We start from the raw sequence: 19,726 nt of genomic DNA, 5'->3' as shown, positions 1-19,726 counted from the left end.
AAGCATTCCGTCGATTTATTTCCATTTTGCAGAAACAATGAATGCGACATTTCAAAACCACATTCAGAGCTGATCTTTTACCGTTAGTATGGATAGTGATAGTTTCATAGGAACCTTCTCAGTCAAAAACTTATACATGGATAGGTAGTTCAATGGCTACCGACGTCCGACGTCGAACTATAGCGCATTGCAGACATAAGTAATTAATAATTTGTTTCTATTTCTGCATTAATTTGCTCAACGTATATTTTATAACAGTTTTAAAAGACTGCATAAGTAAACAGTCATGTTGTCTTGCAAACAAGGGATGTACACGTTAAACCACAAATTAGTGGAAGTTTGACGTTACCTGTTGTTTCTAACAAAAAATACCAGCTTAATTTAGGGTTAGAACAAACAACTGATTAAAATCATATGGCAATTTTTTTTTACATTTATTTACTGCCCTTCTTTCAACGTTTGGATATCCAAGGGTGGAAGTGCTATAAAAAAACAACAATGCTGTATATTTTGTATATGTGACACCAAAACAACCCACTGATTAGGTACTCGCACAAAACTTTTTTCACCGGAAATTTGCGACCCTATGCAAACCAAGCCAATTTTGAGGATTACGTTAAACAAGGTATTGAAATCAGCAACTAAACATGCTACGTGAATAAGTCGCACATCGGCAAGAATAGTGGCGTCCAAACTCCAAATCATTGAATAATTAGAATTAGCAATTGAAAAGCTCTGTTACCATTATTAGGCATTGGTTTTTGCCCCATTTTAAGTTTCTTTGGTTGATGCATCTTCTACCTAATGGCGATTTGTCTCTTGGTATATTAATTGCCCTATCGTTTATATTGTAATGTAGATTTAATTACATGATTTACATTATGTGAAATAATTATTGATGTATTTATAACAGTTTATTATTATTTATCACGTATTTGTACTCACATTTATAACACGTAAATTGATAACAGATTTATAACACTTCACTACTATCACTTTGCCTTCGATGCAAAGCCTTAGATTCAATTTGCGTATGTAACAAACAAAAATCTTCTAGAAAAATTTCGATTCGGTATATCATATTATACATATGGAAAGTCTGAATCACATCCCCCTAAATCCCTTATCGCCGGTAACTAATCTTTTATCGACTTGATGGTACCTCGATGGCGATTGGCGGCGCCCCGATGTCTCACTTGATTTCTAGAATATTAGCTACTGTCTTCTTGTATTCACCGTGACATAGTGCATTTTCCTTCTCGCTTTCATTTTCATCAGCTAGTTTGTTAAAAAATTCAATCTCGTGATTTCTATTTCATTTATGCCGAATTTTCTGAATCTTTTAAATTTTGTATGACCATTAGGCCGAATATGGACGGGTTTAATAAAGAGTCGATCTAGTTAGTACATTTTCCAAAAAGAAAATGAACGGTATTGTCCGCGCTTTGTCTGTTTGTCTGTCGGCCTGTATCACTACTAATCTTCCAGTTTAAGCTTTTTCGTTGTGCCTAACAACAAAATATTGTTTGAAACTTTCTTCCCGAGTTATTACCGATTCTGTGCAGAGAAAATGCGCTTTCGTCGGTCGCGAGTGACCACGTGTAATACTAGTTCTATTTCTCTTTACATCATCCTTGTTTGAACATATTAGTTTGGTTTGGGGATAAAATTTTTCAGTCATAATTGTATTATCTTACGTTCGCAGTCGAAACGGCACTCGGCAATACTGACGAGCCCTCGTGATATTTTTTTACACACAACTCTATACGTTTTAAACCCCCTCTACCTATCCGTCACAGCGGTTCTTAGAACTGGCAACACGGTCGAGCCAGCGCTTATATAGGTTTATCACTCTTAGCCCTAGACATACTTTCGTTCACGTTTAATAGGAAGCGGTTTATTTGTAAATTTCCCTATGTTGAATGAAATACACAATCAAAAAAGCGATCATTCGTTACAAAGGCCATGTTCAAAGGTACCACATTTCGTTGAAGTCTGATTTTTTCGTATCTAATGTAGTGCGCGTTGAAAATTTTTACAAAATCTAAAAGAAAAAACACAAAAACGTTACCAAAGCCGTTAATTCCATCTTACTATATGTCATGGTTGTTGAGAAAAATTTAAAAAGGAAACGCAAATTTAGCCATTGCCGTAACTTTTTCAATTTCAATATATATTTATCATCTATATTTGTTGTCCCCTCCCCAATCTAAACTTTTTAATGACATAGTTAATTGTTACACCCCGTGTAAGTAGCTAGTAGAACCTTGTAGCTCTAAGAATAGAGCACTAAATTTCGAATTGAAGCATTTAGTCAGCAGTTAATTAGTGCTCACCCCTCACCAATTACTTTTTGTATTGTCGCTCTTTTCTATCGCTTTGTAAATCATGCCGTACCTCTTGAAACTTGTTTTGTTAATACATTTGTGACAGTTCAAATTTGATTTATTGGGTTTCTTTTATTTTATAAAAGGTTAATGTAATTATCTAATGGATGCCTTTTAATCGGAAAAAAACCTGTTCATTTTCGTAGGAAATTGTTTTTTTCGATTCCAGGTAAACTTTGCGTACGTAACATAGAAAGCGTCCTGTAGCAAGGTGTTGATTGGTTATCGAGTAGCCAGGCCTCGATAATTGGGTAATAAATTTCGAGGGAAGTCCGTTTAAATACTGAAGGCGGTAGAAGATCGAGGCCTTTTCGTACGAGGCCAAGTTGCGGTTCGTTTAAAAGAAGTCTTTTGGTCAAGTTCGGGACCGAGTTATGATTCGTTTAAAAGAAGCCATTTTCCAAGTTCGAGACCGAGTTGCGGTTCGTTTATAAGAAACGTTTTGCCAAGTTAGAGGCCGAGTTGTGGTCCTTTGAAATTTGAGAAGATGCGCGTGTCTACGTTAAAATTGGTGACAAAGTGTTTGCCTTCCTTCGTTAAAACAAATACGTTGATTCGTCAAAGAGAAGTCAGTGCATGATAATCAAAGTCGAGCCAAGCTCGAGTTAACTCTTAAAGTCTTAAAGAAATTTGCGTAGCAGCTGGGAATAGCAGTTTTCATTAAAGTTGCCACCAACGTTAACAGTTAACGTACAAACAGCCATTCGGTTCATTGTTCGTGTATTTGCGTTCAGCCAGTTAGTTCAATCAACGTTTCTGCAACCTGTCTCTGGGTAAAGAAATTCAGAAGAGCAAGTTTTGTGCGTTACGTCTTGGTTAAGTGTGTTGTTTCTTTTCGCAATTAGTGTTTTGTGTGCCCGCATTTTTATTGGGGTTTGTAACCGAAAACTGTAAGTAATCTAAGATTTATTGATTTTGTTTTTATTTGTAACCGAACGCATATGCGGGGTGTCTTTATTATGTGAAATCATGGAAATCGTGTGTTTGTTCGAACCCTGTAACGATTCAGATAAGTGTCTCATGCTTCATTATGATTAATTTTGTTCACCTGTGCCCAAAGTTCATTTCAAGTGTTTTCAAAATTTGGTAAGAGATCCTTTTGGAGTTTATGTAATTTGACCGTGACCATTGTTTGCTTTGAATCTGGAATTTTTGGTTTGAGGTGTTTGGTGTGTGGTTCACTTTGGCCGGGATCTTTACACACAGTAATTTATATTACCAGCATCTCATTCGGGGACTGTGATGCTCATGCTAAAAAGTATAGATAAAAGCCCGCATTGAATTGCATTTTTATAAAACCTACTCAAATAAATTTTTGTCGCTGTATACAGGGTGTTCAATCACAGATTAATCTAAAATTAAACAATATTAATTAAGTAATTCATGTAATAAGTAGGTATTAAGACATCATTATTATGCATAGATATAAAGCAGGTCAATTGAGTAAGGCATGAAAATGCAAATAATAGAATAATAGTATCGCTGAGCTAGGTAAACAAATGGTAGAACTAGGACAATAATTTTGTATATAAACGTGTAAATATTATGAATAAACCAGTATTATAGCTTAGGCTGTTCTTACTCATTTGGGGTGTAAGGTTCCAAGTCTACAATTTGGCACAGTGACGGGTGCCGCCTTACAATCTACCCCAAAACTATCTTAATCTCATACCGAGATTAAACACAGGGTGGCTTATTTATCGTGAACTGAATTTGGGTCTTGGAATCTTTTAATGCTGTAATGGGAAAATATGTGTCTTTTTCGGGGTCGAATGGAATCATGCTATTGTTTTGTGCGGATAAACTTCCTTCTTCAAAAGCCGAGAGTTTCACTAATAAGACTTTTGCACGTTTTCACGCAGAAATTAGTGGCGAAAAATAATTTTCAAGTCTATTGCATTTTCTGAGAAAATGGCACAAACCTGCATTTCATAAGTTGTTAAATAGAGCATTTTTCGGCCTTTTCAACGATATACAGTGTGTCCATTATGTACGGAGTATAGTAGTATATATCTCGGTAATTATCTAATGTATACAAAATTTTTCTATATGAAAGTTGTTTAAAATTTTATTTCCCATAATAATAATAATCTCTCATGCGGCTTGATGTTCATTTTTGAATTACTAGTCGAGTTCAAGTAAAACTGAAATTAGTTGAACAACAAACGCATGGTGTAAGGTCGTAAGAGACAGACGTTACTTTAAAGACGGTGGCGTACTTAAAAAGCAGCATACAGATATAAATGACTTATTTTAGCGTAATTTTTAAGTTGAAATGTGCTCCTAATTATCTTATTTTCTGTTGAAAAGAGAAACGATGTTGAACGCAGATTAAAGTGAGTAATTGATGCTAGGAATCGTTGCAGATTTGAGACAATTTAAACCTTACCCTTCCCAGCTGCTTTTGAATTTCATTTTTCCTTGTAATTCCACCTTTGATTGCAATTATAACTGCGGATGTGGAAGAGATAGTTTACTGTTTAGCACTCGCTGGAATGGATGGTCGTTCCGAAGGTTGCATTAAATACGCCAGTTAATATTTATGAAGTATGTATCTCGGCATTTTCTTAGCTTACTATCGAATGTGGTATAACGACTTTTTTGGAAGAAATTGTCTTATATACGGATTTGTAATAAACATGTTTTGATTTTCCTGTCACCGGCGATATTATGACATACGTAATGCCTGTAAATTCCTTCTAAAGAAAAGGTTTATATCATTATGGGTCTAATATATCTTTTTATTTGTTCAACTTTTCCTCCACTGTGCTAATAAGCGGACCGTCACATTATATTTGTTGAGTTTCACCCCGGAATTTGAGCAGTGAAAGGAAAAGAATATTTTGGGTTTTTCGGAACATGTCAAATGAAAAACCTAGGTCGGTTCGTCCCGGGGAACAGTACTCGGCTCGGATCTGGTCGGACTAACAGGGCAAGCTTGGCGGTTAAAGGTGCTCAAAATGATACTTGGTTTTGTTTCGCATCTTGTTTAAGAGTAGGTATTCAGTATTCATAGATTTTGGGATTACTCAAATGTTAGTATCAGCCCGATAACGACGACGAATTTAGTTTCATACAGAATGATTTTGAATTAACGTACCAAATCTAATTTGATCTTGTGTCATAGTTTAAATAAAATGGTGGGTGCGCGCACTTGCTATTGCCGTTATAAACCTTGCGAAGCTCAACAAAATTGCACATTTTTTTTTCTAAATTCCAAGATTTTTAATGTGCGTTTAAATGGGAAAATGATTTATTTGGCTCTTCTCTATTAAATGAAATTGAACATTACCATTTGTAATGAAACAAATATGCGTAACGTTATGCAAATGAATATTTAAAGCACTTCTGCTTTCATTTCGTTTCTTTCAGCGTATGCCTCTTTTCTAGCGCCTGATAAAATTTAGTGGGAGTGAAGTTAATATAAAGGATCCATTCGGAATTATCCTACTTTTCTTCACAAGCCATTCGTTATACGATATGAAAATCCCTTGGGTGAGTGTATCATTTCTTGTAAATTAAGTAATTTTGTTTGTGTAGGTTACTTTGGTCGTAGTAACAATAGTTACTGCTCGACCGGAAAGAGGAAGTAGGAAATACTTACCGACAGGCGACAATGACTTCTATAATCAAAACAGCAACAGTGGTCCTTTACCACCAATGAAACATTTGTATTTCTACGAAGCCCCCGAGGAGCAAGCCCAACCGCCCCCGCAATACGTATTCAAAGCACCACCAAAACCCGTAAAAAGTACTAGAATTATTTTTATAAAAGCACCCCATTACAAATTTGTTCCCGAAGTCGTTGTACCACCGGCACCTTCCAGTCACGACAGAACGATTGTTTATATTTTAAGTAGGCAGCCCGAAGACAGCTACATCACGATCCCTGCAAGTGTTGGACCAAGGCCGGCTAAGCCAGAAGTTTACTTCATCAAGTATGGTGACAAAGGAGAGGCACAGACACAAGTAAACGCGGGCTTATATGGGGGAGGAACGGTTGGTGCAAATGTTCCAAGTCTTGAAAACGAAGACAAGTTTATAAATTATTTGGACAATGTCAAACAGATGCAGCGGCTCATCATGAAATATTCCTCGCCACCTGCACCAATGCCATCTCAGCATCTACATTTAGTTCCTTTCAACTATGTAGTTGGTTATCCTAATTAAAGTAGTTCACATTACTTATAAGTTCTTACTTTGTAATCTTGTACAAATTATATTATACAAAAAACTTGGACTTAAGTTCTCGTATGAAAAGTAAATGGGCCATCCAAAACCACCCGCGATGTATTGTAACGCTCTACAAACTACGGTAATTATTACGTTATTACCAAGTCACAAATCATAAATTGTCTGTTATTGCGCAGATTTTGAGTGAAGCATGCCCACTTTCTCCTCTTGAATCGCCGAAGCAGTTGTAATTTCACACCAAAATCATATATTCAGTAGCTAAATATTACCTTTCACCTATATTTTGCGTAGGTATAATTCGCCCTTTTCGAATTTCAGAACGTTGGCGAATATAATGCAAATAACAACGAAAAGGAGGCTGTATGCAGTACCAAATCAATTTGATAACCCATCAGTATGAAGACTAGCTTAACCCTGAAGAACATCATCTATTTGATTCTATCTAAGAGGATGGAGTGCAAAACGCACGTCGTTTTTATATACGCACACCTCCCTAAAGGACTCCTTTGAGAACGGACGCTTGATGGTACGACTTTCAGGAAAAGAACTTTCTGATTTATACGCAACACACAACAATACAGTTGTTGGCTCTTTGCTAGTTATTGAAACAAAACGTTTTGTACGCTACGTTATACTGTTATATTATAATTATGTCCCTATTGAGTACTCACAAATATAATTCTGTACCGAGATACACAGACGGGCGTAATTAATACAATCTACAATAATAAATTTAATGACATTTATTAATCAATTAATAATAATAATAAACCTCTATGATGTACACACATAACAGAAAAATACATAGCGCTTTATTAACGAACTCCAAGCGAGTTTATAATGTTGCGGTGTCTGTCCGTCTGTCCGTTCGTCCGTCCGTTAGCACGATAACTCATAAACGAATGGACCGATTACGATGAAATTTTGCAGGTGGATTCTTTATCAAATTTGTAGATCGGAGTTCGTGAATTGACAATGTAGACAAAAAAATAAAGTAGGCCCTTTCGACATCTCCGTTAGTTATGAACCGAATGGCATAAAATTCAATATGCGCATAGCTTTAGCCATTTAAAACACAATTCCAAAACTTGAGCCTAATCGATCAGCATTCACTTTGCGCATCTCGACCAGGTATTTAAATTAAATTTGATACATATATAGCCACTCGGAATAAAAGCAAATTTAACACCAGTTTCTAAATTTGGTTTTGCGCATGCGCAGTGCCAACTTTCTTATTTATGGAGGCATTTAAAGAAAATTTGATACATAACCACTTGGAATAAAACCAAATTTAACGCCTGTTTCAAAATTTCGTTTTACGCATGCGCAGTGCCAATTTTCATATTTATGGAGGGATTTAAATGAAATTTCATACATAACCACTTGGAATAAAATCAAATATAACATCTGTTTCAAAATTTGGATTTGCGCATGCGCAGTGCCAACTTTCTTAATTTTCATATTCATATTTTTTATTTGTGTTGAATATACATAAAGTATTTACACACGTCACAATAAGCAAGAGATAACAATCAGATATAACACACTTAAACAAAACATTTAGACTCTAAAAATTCTCTGGTAGAGAAGAATGCTTTTCCGATTAGCCACTTCTTTACTGTACGTTTGAAGTTATCATACTTCAAAGTTGTTATTTTGTCGGGAAGATGATTATAATAATTAATATATTGCCGACAATGACTGTTTAGGGTTCTTGTTAGTCGGTATTGGTTTGTGTACAACTTATTTTTTGATCGGGTGTCATGAGAGTGTAGATCTCTATGTTGTAAGTACTGGTCTTTCCTGGTATGTACATATAGAACGCATTCTAAAATATATAGTGACGGAAAAGTAAGGATTTCGAATTTTTTAAACAAATCTCTACAGTTATCTCTGTATCCGACATGACCTAGAATTCTTACCGCTCTTCTCTGTAGACTAAATACCCTATGACTATCTGCTGCGTGACCCCATGCAAGTACAGAATAAGACATTACAGAATGACAGAGAGCAAAATAAACAGATTGCAGTACCTTACTAGATACCTCATGTTGCAACACTTTTAAGATATATATATTTTTGGCTAGTTTTTGAGCCACTGTATTAACTTGGTGATCCCATTTTAAATGTGCGTCGATAGTAACACCTAAAAATTGTACGCTATGTGTGTCTGTACTGCGTGTTATGGGGCGCAAGGAATTTATCAAGGTGTACGTTTTTGCCATGTTGAGAGACAGTTGATTCGCGTTAAACCATTTTTCAGTTTTTTCGAGCAATATGTTATTTGTTTCTAACGTGTGCTCCAGTATATAACCTTCGCAGCTTATTGTGGTATCATCAGCATAAAATCTGAAATCAGCATTTACATTAAGAGAAAGGTCGTTTAGGTAAATTAAAAAAAGGATAGGGCCCAAAACGGACCCCTGAAGAACACCCACATTGATCCTCAAAGAGTCTGATTTTTGTCCATTAATTTTGACAGACTGTGATCTACCTTCGAGATAGGATTGTATTAGACCTATACTTTTACCGTCAAAATTGTATTTTCTGAGTTTCTGTATTAAGATTTCATGCTTGACACTATCAAATGCCTTACTCAAGTCGCAAAAAGTAGACACCATGTATTTCCCCTCCTCAAAGCAACGTAAAGCATTTTCAGTAAAATCAATAATAGCACTTTGTGTACTATATTGTTTTCTAAAACCATATTGTTTACTGTTAAGAATATTATTAATTTCAAAAAATTCGGCTATTTGTAAGCAAAGCGCTTTTACAAATATCTTAGAAAAGACTGGCAGAAGTGCTACTGGCCTGTAATTATTTAAATCGTTCTTATTGCCCTTCTTGTGTATTGGTACAATCAGGGCTTGTTTTAAGGCACTTGGAAACTTTGCTTCCCGTAGGCTCATATTCAGTAATTTTGTTAATGGTATTATAATTATATCAATAACAAGCTTGATTAATTGAATATTTAGACCATAGGTGTCTTGTCTGTGTGTGTTTGATAATGATGTAATAATATCTCTAACTTTAATACAAGAGATTGGTTCAAATGAGAATATCGGTAAGGTACCAGTGTGTATATTACTTAGATATGAGTTTTGTGGATTTCCATCGTTATTCCTGGTATTCGATAATTTTTGGATATTCGTGGTAAAAAACGTGTTTACTTTATTTGGAGGGATTTAAATAAAATTTGATACATAGCCACTTGGAATAAAAGCAAATGTAGCGCCATTTTCCAAATTTGGTTTTGTGTAGGATGTGCAGTGCCAACTTTCTTATTTATGGAAGCAATTAAATGAAATTTCATACATACACACTTTAAATAAAAGCAAAACTAACATCAGGTTTAAAATTTGGTTTTGCACATTCTATAGCCATACCCAGGAGCTCGTTTGCTATATTTGTTTAATTTATTTAAAAATAAATTGACGGATGCAGTTTATACATAGGTACATTTTTATAAAATAAAAAAAATTACAATTTTGTAGGTGTTAAAGTAAAAAAGCATATTAACTAAAATGTAAAACGCGAAAGTATATTACTACTATTAACTTGTATAGGTAAATTATTAAATGTATGTTAATTCTAGTAGATGGGTCCGTATTACATTTTTTGTTTTTCAGGTCATCACATATGTGTGGTTCAGTACATCATAAAATGGCCACGGCTTGTGTCAATGTACCCTACAACATCTCTTAGAACATTTTTTGAAAAAAGTTATGTGTTGCGGCAGTGTACCTATTGAGCAGGTGATATCTAACACATTATTTTTAACATCAAATGGTTCCAATACTATAAGTTTTCACACTGTGGGTATTGCTTTCTTGAAACTCGCGTTTCTTTAAACTGGTTAACAACTAGTTTTGCAAATAGTGACTTCTCTTCTAAACTTTCAAGATACATTAGTAGTAAAAGCCTGATTATCTTTTCTCTGACGGCACAATGCTGCGTTCTGATTGGCTGCGGCATTTTGTGGCGGTAAGTTTGATTTTATTTTTTTAATTTCCGGATGTCGGCCATTTTGTAGCGGTAAGTTTGAATTTTTGAATTTCCGGTTGTCAGCTATTTTTAAGTTCAGTTTGAATTTCTGCGGGGAATTTAAATTTTTTACTGTGATTGACTGTGTCGTTTTAAATATACAGAGTGTAATGATAATTATATACAGGGTATTTGTAATCGATTTTTCTGGTGCCAAAAGGTCGTTAACTGGTCGACCATTTTGTAAAGACGAGATCAAATTGAATCGTGTATGTCGGTATATCTGAAATTAAATATACACGGTGTAATGATAGCTATACATAGGGTGTTTGTGTTTGGCGATTTTGCTATAATGGCACTAATACGCTAGCCATTTCATTTTCATGTGTGTACAGGGTGAGTCAATGATTGCGCGGAGTAATCTAATGCCTTGAAGATAAGATTTTTCGATAGAGTGCTTTTATATTATGATATGGTTAAATATTCTCACTTTTAAAAAATATTTGGAATTATACAGGGTGCGCTGACAAAGTACGGCACCAAAATGGTAAATTTTTTAATGGAACCCGTGTTTTTTAGGTCCAAAGTTACAAAACTTCATATTAACCACACTTTTTTGAATGGAACACCCTGTATATTTTTCTGTCATCTTTTAGGTCCTCCAAAAATCTTCAACTTTTGATAATATTGCCCTATGCCCTATACCTATCTCTGATACTTTTAGAAATATCTTGGTTTTCCTTGTTTTTAAATAAGTTATATGTAATTTACATAATAACGAGAAACGCAGGTAGTGTAACTGGCGAAAGTGCAAAAGCCAAAAGATACGGTACGGTTGCAAAACTAAATTCACGGCAAAGCTCAAAATTTCGGTACTTACACAACGTAACTGGTGAGAATGCAAAAGGCAAAAAGATTCTATTTCATAGTGCATTTTCTATTTATTTAACCGGCCATTTCGGGTAGGGACAACTTGAACTTCAATCCCGTATCTTATATCTTCGATACGTTCAAACAAATTAAAACCTTTTTAATTAATTACGCCTATCCCCGACGTCCGAAAAATACGGGACCGGCGTCAAGTTTCAAGTTAATTAAGAGCGCCTCTTTTGAGAAAGGGGTCCAGCTCAGTGGAACGGGTTTCTGCAACTCATTTAATGGTTACATTGTTAATTGGAATGTGGAGATCGATGTAAATTAACTACAGACTAATAGGCGGAAACTTTTCATAGCACTTGAGTGTATTTATGCAAAGGAACTGCGTTCATTCACTTATAGGTACTCCTTTTTTGTTTCTGTACAACTTTTACGGAGATCGCGATCGCGATTCCGTAAGTAAGAAAAATACCGGAATTCACAATTTGTTTTATGATGCCCGTAATATGCAACTTTCGGTCTGGTAAAGCTCGAACGAAATTTTCCATTACGAATTCCATCTAAATAATTGAGCAACGAGTTCTCTCGCGGCTTGACCCTTAAAGTCAACACTGTGAACCTGAATCACGCAGTGAATAACCCAGTGACTCAGAACCAACCGAATGCGTTAACATTTTTCTTACAGATTAATCCCCACTATTAGGTTATTAAATCATTAACACCTTCCAATATGACGTCTAAGTCAACAATTTTGCTTTAAAAGTCAATCAAGAGCGCTGTACTCCCAGAGTGCAAGAAAAATTAGGATGTCCTTAAGAAGCCCACACACGGAAATTGTACTGTTTATAACGAGGTTTATAATGTGCAGGGCTGCGTAATTTTTCTGCGACTTACTGGAATCTAGAATTTCCTAAAGCTATTAAGAGGACAATGCGCTATAGAATTCAAATAAGCAAAACGATAGATTATCAAAGTAGCGTCATTTTTCTCACTTCCTATTATTGTTCACTATATGTGAAACAATTTAATGCTGACGTTAGTAAATAAGGAATCTTTAATATTAGCTGCACTGCTTCAGGAGAACGGCGTCTATTCCATTCCAACTCAGATTAACCTATCTAAAAATCAGCGAAGTGGAGGTCACTGAAACTGAGGATGAGGTAGGCAATCCAAGCATTTAATTGTAGGCTGCAATAGCAAGCAAAACGCCTTTCTGCTGCCCACTTTCAAGTACTTGTATAGAAATAAGGTCTGAATGTGCGAAAGATATATCGAAAGCGTTCCACTATTAGGTACGTTCTTTATTGAGACGGGGGAGCGAAGAAATTAGTAAAATTTGTAATTTTTAAGTGGCAGTTTTAGCTGGAAACAGATTTTTGTGTAAAGATTGTTTCATTTTGACCTTGCTTCAAATTGAAATATTTAGAATTAAGTTACTTCGGCGACGTTGTTATGATATTGTCTAGAAAATCCCCTTCCACTTAAACTAAAAGCGAAACGAAAGGGTTGTAAACAGCAAACGCGTAATCTACTTAGCTAGTGTTTCGGGAAATTCCAACATTCAAGGCAAATATGAAACAAAAAACACATAAACTTCAGCTCAAAGTGCGCCTTCTGTGCAACCTTGGGAACTTTTTATGTGTGAAATGCACCTATAAGTACTACTAAGTACCTTATAATTTACCTACTTATTGTAAAACAAAACAGTCTACTATTTAAAATTTAAATAATCGAGATGTTTTCCGCAGATAAATATATGGTAGATGATGGGTACATTACAGGATTCTTAGGACACATAGTTATTGGAGTTTTCGTTGAAGGATGTAACGAAAAACGGTAGCGTTTTAATAAAGTAACTAATCCGGCCTTCATTTCCAGTAATCCAAACAGGTAAGCTAAAATATGTGAAATTAATTGCTGTTAAAATTAAAGTTACCGGTATCATTTACAAACACACTGCCGTGGGCCCAGTCCAAATGGCATCCAAGACTCCGCGGGTCGCTTCGCCAGATTCTCCTCCGAAAATCTGTCGGGGTCAAATATTTCTGGATTAGGATAGTACTTTGGGTCCATATGAAGACCGTAAGCTGGAATCAACACCGTCGTTCCTATGGGCAGCGTGAGGTTGGAATTTGGGATCTTGTATGGTTTGGTGCATAGCCTTATGTGACTTGTGGCAGGCGAGTGTTTTCTTAAAGTTTCTGGAATAAGCGAATTTTGTAACATCCGACTTGGACAAATGACTTACCTTTTAGGCATCGATCTAAGAGACCCATGTCCATGACTGCGTCGTAAGTGAGTTTTCCTTCATGGGCGTCCAAAACGGAGTTAATTTCCTTCCGAAGATTATCTTGTAGTGTTGTGTTTAGCGATAATTCGTAAAGACAGAAACTGGTTGTTGTAGAGAATGGCTCAAAACCGGCAACAAAAAACGAAAAGCAATGCCCGGCAATTTCCGCGATAGTGGCACCATCTTCTTCTTGTCGAACAGAAGGCATTACACTACCTAAACTGGTTTCGGATATCTCCACATTGTTCTTAATTTGGAGAAGGGAGTGCATAAAATCTTTCCGAGAAATATTATTCTCTTCTCGATGCTGGGCAACATCGCGAACAAGTTGCAAAAAGAAATCTGTCATTTCTTTGTTATTTAAAGTCAGTTTCAATTTCTTAGAAAGATCGGGGAACATAAATAGCAGCATAAACACGAACGCTCTCCACTTTGACGTGTTGTGCAGAAATTGGAGACCAAAGTGTTTGAATTTGTTGTTGGTATTCTTGAAACTGTTGCAGTCTAAGCCAAACGCGCACGATCCGATCATATCGACGCCCATGTTTGCGATAATATCCATTATATCAATCGCGTTTCCACGACCCGCACTTTCGTCTATAACGACCGTTAACTGATTGCAGCATTTCGCAATTGTTTCGAACATAATCTTGAGTCTTCCTGCGCTGAACGCGGGAGCTAGCTTCGATCTGCGAGTTTTCCATTTTTCGCCCTGAAGAGAGTATAGATTAGCGCTTAGTGGGTCTTTTTCTTCATCAATGTAAAACGGATGGTCAACAAAATGGGAGAAATCGGTGGTGAGCACATCTTTAATGAGCTTCATGTCCGCTAACACCAAAATCGGGCGTGTCAAAAAGTAATATCCCCCAAATGCCAGTCCATTCCTTTTTAACGTATCATAAAAGTGTTTCATACCCATTCCCATTCCTTCTTTTTGTAGTACAACACTTTTAGCATTTCCGAAAAATAACTGAGGTTCCAAACTGAATACACCGTTACTTTTCCAATACCGGTGAGCTACTACACTATACGATAACAGAAAAGTAAGTAGAACAAGTAGCATCACCACCACGCTTAAACAAAGGTATGCAAGTATGACCGCCATCGTAACCTAGGAAATCACTGTTCTGTTTCAAGGTTTGAGTTTATATATGAGCTACGTCTTGCACCGTAGTAACTCAGCTACTGCGACGTGACATAATATAACATACAGATTACATGCGAATATGAGTAAAATATTCAGCCCATTTGCACAGAAAAGAATGTCTAGAAATTAACATTGTTGCAAACATGTATATTCAGTGATTTATTATTATTCATATTATAGCTACGTTTCCATATCGCGTGGAGTATTTGGTACCTGGATTAGGTACTAAAATTAGTACATAAACACCATATGCTAAAGCCAGTCATCGATGATCAAACCAGTAGTTTGGATTTTTCCTAAATTCTATACATTCCATTTGTATATGTTTCTATATGTGTTCTTTCTTTACCTTTGAGCAAAATGGTTCTTATTTCTTACCCTCCTTAAAATTTTAGGCTAAAACAATAGAACCAGACTGGACGGAAGTGAAGAGGAGGAATGCAGTATAGGCAAAACTATCAAGCAAGAACATGACAACGGGAACGGCAGCGAGCTTTAGGAGCATGGTACACCCACATGACTGAGGGTTGAAAACATATTCGGCCAAGTCCAAAACGGTAACAACATAGAGGAGAAAACTCTGAATCACTGGTTGGCCACATAATAAGGACGAAATCAAAGGAAATACTCATCACGAACACAGCAAACATTAAAATTGTTCTAAAACTTCAAATGGAATGATATCGAAAATTCAGAGTGCTTAAGTAATGAACATACTAATGCCTAGGTGGCGAGCCGAGGTGTGGGGGTGGGGGAGCTACAATTTTTTGAGTTTTTCGCTTGTGTATTGAAAACGGTTCATCATAGGGTAAAATGTTATATTAAATGAAAGTTATTAAATCATCTACAATGTTTATTCTCATCACACCTAGGCCCTTATTATTGAGTTCATAGGAATAGCATTAGTGAGAGAAAGAGGGCGGATTTCTCCCTAAAAACTAATCAAGAAGAGGTTATTTAGTTTTACGAGAAAATTCCGTCCTCTTTCTCTCACTAATTCTAGTCCTATGAACTCAAGAATAAAGGCCCTGGGGTATTTGCTCCTCTAAAATTCGCTTCCAGGAACTTTACCTACCAAAAGGTAACGTCCATCAATTTGCAAGAATCATCGGGACAATTTTTGGAAATGGTTGTCTTAGGATTCCACCATCTGGAAACAAATGTAGAACGCTCTGGGAGTCGCCCAGTCTAAAAGACCAAGTATCGTTTTGTAAATTTGTTTATTTAATTATGCAATAACTATCAAATTTACGGTGATCGGGTTTGTCATATTGTTTTGTTATCAAAAGAAGTCACCAAATACGGATTTTCAAAATGATCGGATGAATTTTACATAGTAATAACCAATTGATCATCTTCGGGATTGCTTTTTTATATTTTTCCATAAAAAAACAATAACATTTGAAAATGAACGTTTCATACCCATTGTATCTTATAGAAAATTCAATTCTAAACCAATTCATTTCTCTTCATTTTTTCCTTTAGAGTAATAGTTAACGAGATAATTGAAGTCAAATGCGAAAAGAAACGACATCTTGCCATTTTTTCATCGTTTTTTGTTTATACATAACATTATACCTATTCCGGGAGTTTTCGGCTAGGGGGACTATGGTTTTCGGATTCAGGGGATCTTTTTACATAGAAGACACTTGATTTCGTTGAGTGAAATGACAACACCCAAGCTCAATCTGCCCAAACTGAAATTTGACTGCACTAAGCACTTATGAATATGACACAACAAATGCGATCGCGTGGCATTTGACGTCATTTTCATTCGTCCAATAGTGAAGCCTTTCGCAAATTTGAATTTCGTTCGCTTATTTTGCACTTTTGAATTACCATTTTTAGCAATTAAAAACAAACTAAATAAGAAACTAATGGTTTAAGTATAATGTCAGGACAATAAATATTTGCTGGAGAAAGAATCAAGTAAATTTAAACCACATGCATATTCCCTATTCACAAAAAATAAATAAAAGGAAGCTTGACTAGTAACAACGTCAATATGACACCACTACTATAGGTACCATGAATATTAAAAGATGTCAACTTTAACCTTGATTACATTTGTCGTTGCAAACAACCATTAGTGCGACCGCACCGAAAGGCGTTCTCTCATTCCTATACCGTCCAAAGGTATTGTGCTTGCGTACATAAGTCAGTTATTATTCAAAGAAATGTATTAATTAGGCAAATACAAGATACTTCAACAAATTAATCATTTTTAAAAGCCACAAAGGTCATACACTTACAGATAGGCCATATTTTTCATTAGGTGTTTCATAACTTTGATGCTATTTAAGGAATACGTAAGTATATAAGTTAACAATTGGAAAATTTCCATATACCATTCGAAACGTGAATAAAGAGCATCAAAAATGAAGTGCATTGTCCTATTCACCCTGCTGTTGGTCTCAATGACCGCTGCCATAAATGTAAGTACCATAACAAATTAAACCTAAGATTAAGTAAGTCGCTAATTTTTCATCATTTAGCATTACCATTTGTAATCCAGATGAAGATGATAATTGACAACCTTTCATATAATTCAATTGTTCGCCTCTGATCTGGGATAATTCAAATACCTAAGTGTACAGTTTCGATGTACAGTTTTTTTATTTTGCTTCAGGTGAGCCCCGAAAAGATAGAAAAGTGGGAAAACGCGATCCAACCGCACGTTGAGAAATGCAAATTGGAGTCAAACGTTGATCCTGTTTACGCAGATAGGATGAAGTACTTAGAATTTCCCAAAGATCAGAAGTTTTATTGTTACATGAAATGTTTGTACAACGAGGCTGGTGTTATTGACGCGGAAGGACACGTCAATGTTGAAGAATTGGCAAAAAAGTTTAGTTTTGGAAATTTAGAAGCGGCAAAGAAATGTGAAGATAAAGTCGAAACAGAAAAGCGTCTTTGTGAGCAAGCATATGAACTCCTCTTATGTACTGTAGAAGCGGTTTCTGAATGATGTACGACCAATTATGTCATAGCTTGAACGTTTTTGCAATAAATATCTTCGTTGCCTTGTTAGATTTAGCTTCACACTTGAATAACAAAAGCCATAATCAAAGGACTACGAATCTTTCCAGTCTTAATATTCACATACAAATACCCCTTCAACCATGCAATGTGAATCTTAGTTTATCGAAGTACCTCTGGAGCTGTACCCTTCACCAAGTAACCGTAGACCTTTACCGTAGACCAATTCTGTGCGTGAGGTCTTCTATTCGTGCTGCCTGAATCCATAGAAGTACACAGGTAGAACTTCTGTCTATTCCTGTTTTCCGTGGCACATGTCGGCTGTGGGTGGTGCCGTTGTGTGGGCTCTTTTGAAACCTGCTACATATTGTAACCATTGAAACAGGCGAGATACAAATTGTCTTCCTTGGTCCGTGGTTGCTGGAACCGGTGACCCGAGTCGGACGATCCAGAGTGCTGGGAACGCTTGGGCAACGGTGTCAGCTTCGATGTTTTGTAATAAAGTATCTTTTTCCTTGCGATACCGGAATTGGTCCTATCAGGTTGATGCGAACGTACTCAAACCTCGAGGTTCCTTACATTGGACGTCCACATTTGATCCATTTTAGGTTACGACGTCCATGTAGCAAAAGTGTACGTACAGTGGACGTTCAATTATTCCCTCTTATGGAATATTTAACAGGCGGTCCATAAAATAATTACAATGTACGTCCAATGGGCGTATGTTCCAATTATGGCGTACACTAGATCTCATTAATACCATTTTTGTTTTTAGAAACTGAGATGCAAACATTTCCCACGCCGGTTTCCAAAAAAGCAATTTTTTAATTGCCCAAAAGAGCAAAGAGTGATGGTAAAAATTCTGAGTAAACGCGTACACACGTTGAAGACACTGTAGCTCTATACGATCAAGTTCGGTCGACTTTCCCACGCGTCCGTCGACGGTGGGTCAACGGGCGTCGCTAAATCGTTCGGAGGTTCGCAAGTATGACCACGGCGATTACGCGCGAAGCGTTCGATCGTGCGTTTTTTCGGCTAACTATGAACGGCCCTGCACCACCCACCGAATCAAGAAAGATCCCTCAATCTGTTAATCCTTCCGGTATCCGGGCCTAGTGGGCTTTCCCGTGTTTGAGTCAAATTAATCTGCAAGCTTCGCTCCTGTGTATGCAAGCACAATCACTTTATTAACGAGCTCCTAGCGAGTTTATAATTTTGCGGTGAGTCCGTCCGTCCGTCCGTTAGCACGATAACTCATAAATGAATGGACCGAATACGATGAAATTTTGCAGGTGGATTCTTTATCAAATTTGTAGATCGGAGTTGGTGAATTGGCAATGTAGACCAAAAAATAAAAAAAGGCCTTTTGATATCTCCGTTAGTTATGAACGGAATAGCATGAAATTCAATATGCGCATAGCTTTAGCCATATAAAACACAATTCCAAAAGTTGAGCCTAATCGATCAGCATTCACAGTGCCCTAGGCGCATCTCGACCATTTACAAACCGGATTGCAAACTTTCTTATTTGGTTTTGCGCATGCGCAGTGCCAACTTTCTTATTTATGGAGACATTCAAATGAAATTTGATACATAGCCACTTGGAATAAAAGCAAATGTAGCGCCATTTTCCAAATTTGGTTTTGTGTAGGATGTGCAGTGCCAACTTTCTTATTTATGGAAGCAATTAAATGAAATTTCATACTGCTAAAATTCTGAAAAATATAGCGGACGGGCTCAATTCTTGCCACTGTCTTGTATAGAGTCACTGTAGTGCGTGTCTGCTTTTGCGTTACGTCAGTGTCATTATGAAAGCTGAATTTTTCATTTTGATTTATGGCTTATTGTGCTTTATACATACTTACGATT

General features: G+C 36.4%; 2 protein-coding genes across 2 annotated transcripts; one reads left to right on the top strand and one right to left on the bottom strand.

The window, feature by feature from the left end:
- Window positions 1-12,727: 12,727 nt before the first annotated feature.
- Window positions 12,728-14,930, bottom strand: LOC116176771 (probable cytochrome P450 6a23). Its single transcript, XM_031495529.1, has 3 exons — window positions 13,690-14,930; window positions 13,391-13,642; window positions 12,728-13,336 (listed from the first exon to the last, which is right to left on the bottom strand). The coding sequence occupies exons 1-3, from the start codon at window positions 14,834-14,836 to the stop codon at window positions 13,164-13,166; spliced, it is 1,572 nt and encodes a 523-aa protein (XP_031351389.1). The 5' UTR covers window positions 14,837-14,930; the 3' UTR covers window positions 12,728-13,163.
- A 2,077-nt stretch (window positions 14,931-17,007) lies between these two features.
- On the top strand, window positions 17,008-17,910 carry LOC116176533. The gene is made up of 2 exons (XM_031495137.1): window positions 17,008-17,313; window positions 17,508-17,910. The coding sequence occupies exons 1-2, from the start codon at window positions 17,257-17,259 to the stop codon at window positions 17,844-17,846; spliced, it is 396 nt and encodes a 131-aa protein (XP_031350997.1). The 5' UTR covers window positions 17,008-17,256; the 3' UTR covers window positions 17,847-17,910.
- The last annotated feature ends 1,816 nt before the right edge of the window (window positions 17,911-19,726 follow it).

Source organism: Photinus pyralis, unplaced genomic scaffold (assembly GCF_008802855.1).
Source record: "Photinus pyralis isolate 1611_PpyrPB1 unplaced genomic scaffold, Ppyr1.3 Ppyr1.4_LG7, whole genome shotgun sequence".
Lineage (NCBI taxonomy): Eukaryota > Metazoa > Arthropoda > Insecta > Coleoptera > Lampyridae > Photinus > Photinus pyralis.
Note: the sequence above shows the minus strand (reverse complement) of the source record. Positions and strands in the feature narration are given on the sequence as shown.

Bases quoted from the DNA above. Each gene is read 5' to 3' on its own strand.
- LOC116176771 (XM_031495529.1), bottom strand. From the start codon at position 14,836: ATGGCGGTCATACTTGCATACCTTTGTTTAAGCGTGGTGGTGATGCTA. The intron at 13,643-13,689 runs GTAAGTCATTTG...CGCTTATTCCAG, and splicing joins CTTAGATCGATGCCTAAAAG to AAACTTTAAGAAAACACTCG. The intron at 13,337-13,390 runs GTAAATGATACC...CACATATTTTAG, and splicing joins GGGCCCACGGCAGTGTGTTT to CTTACCTGTTTGGATTACTG.
- LOC116176533 (XM_031495137.1), top strand. From the start codon at position 17,257: ATGAAGTGCATTGTCCTATTCACCCTGCTGTTGGTCTCAATGACCGCT. The intron at 17,314-17,507 runs GTAAGTACCATA...ATTTTGCTTCAG, and splicing joins CAATGACCGCTGCCATAAAT to GTGAGCCCCGAAAAGATAGA.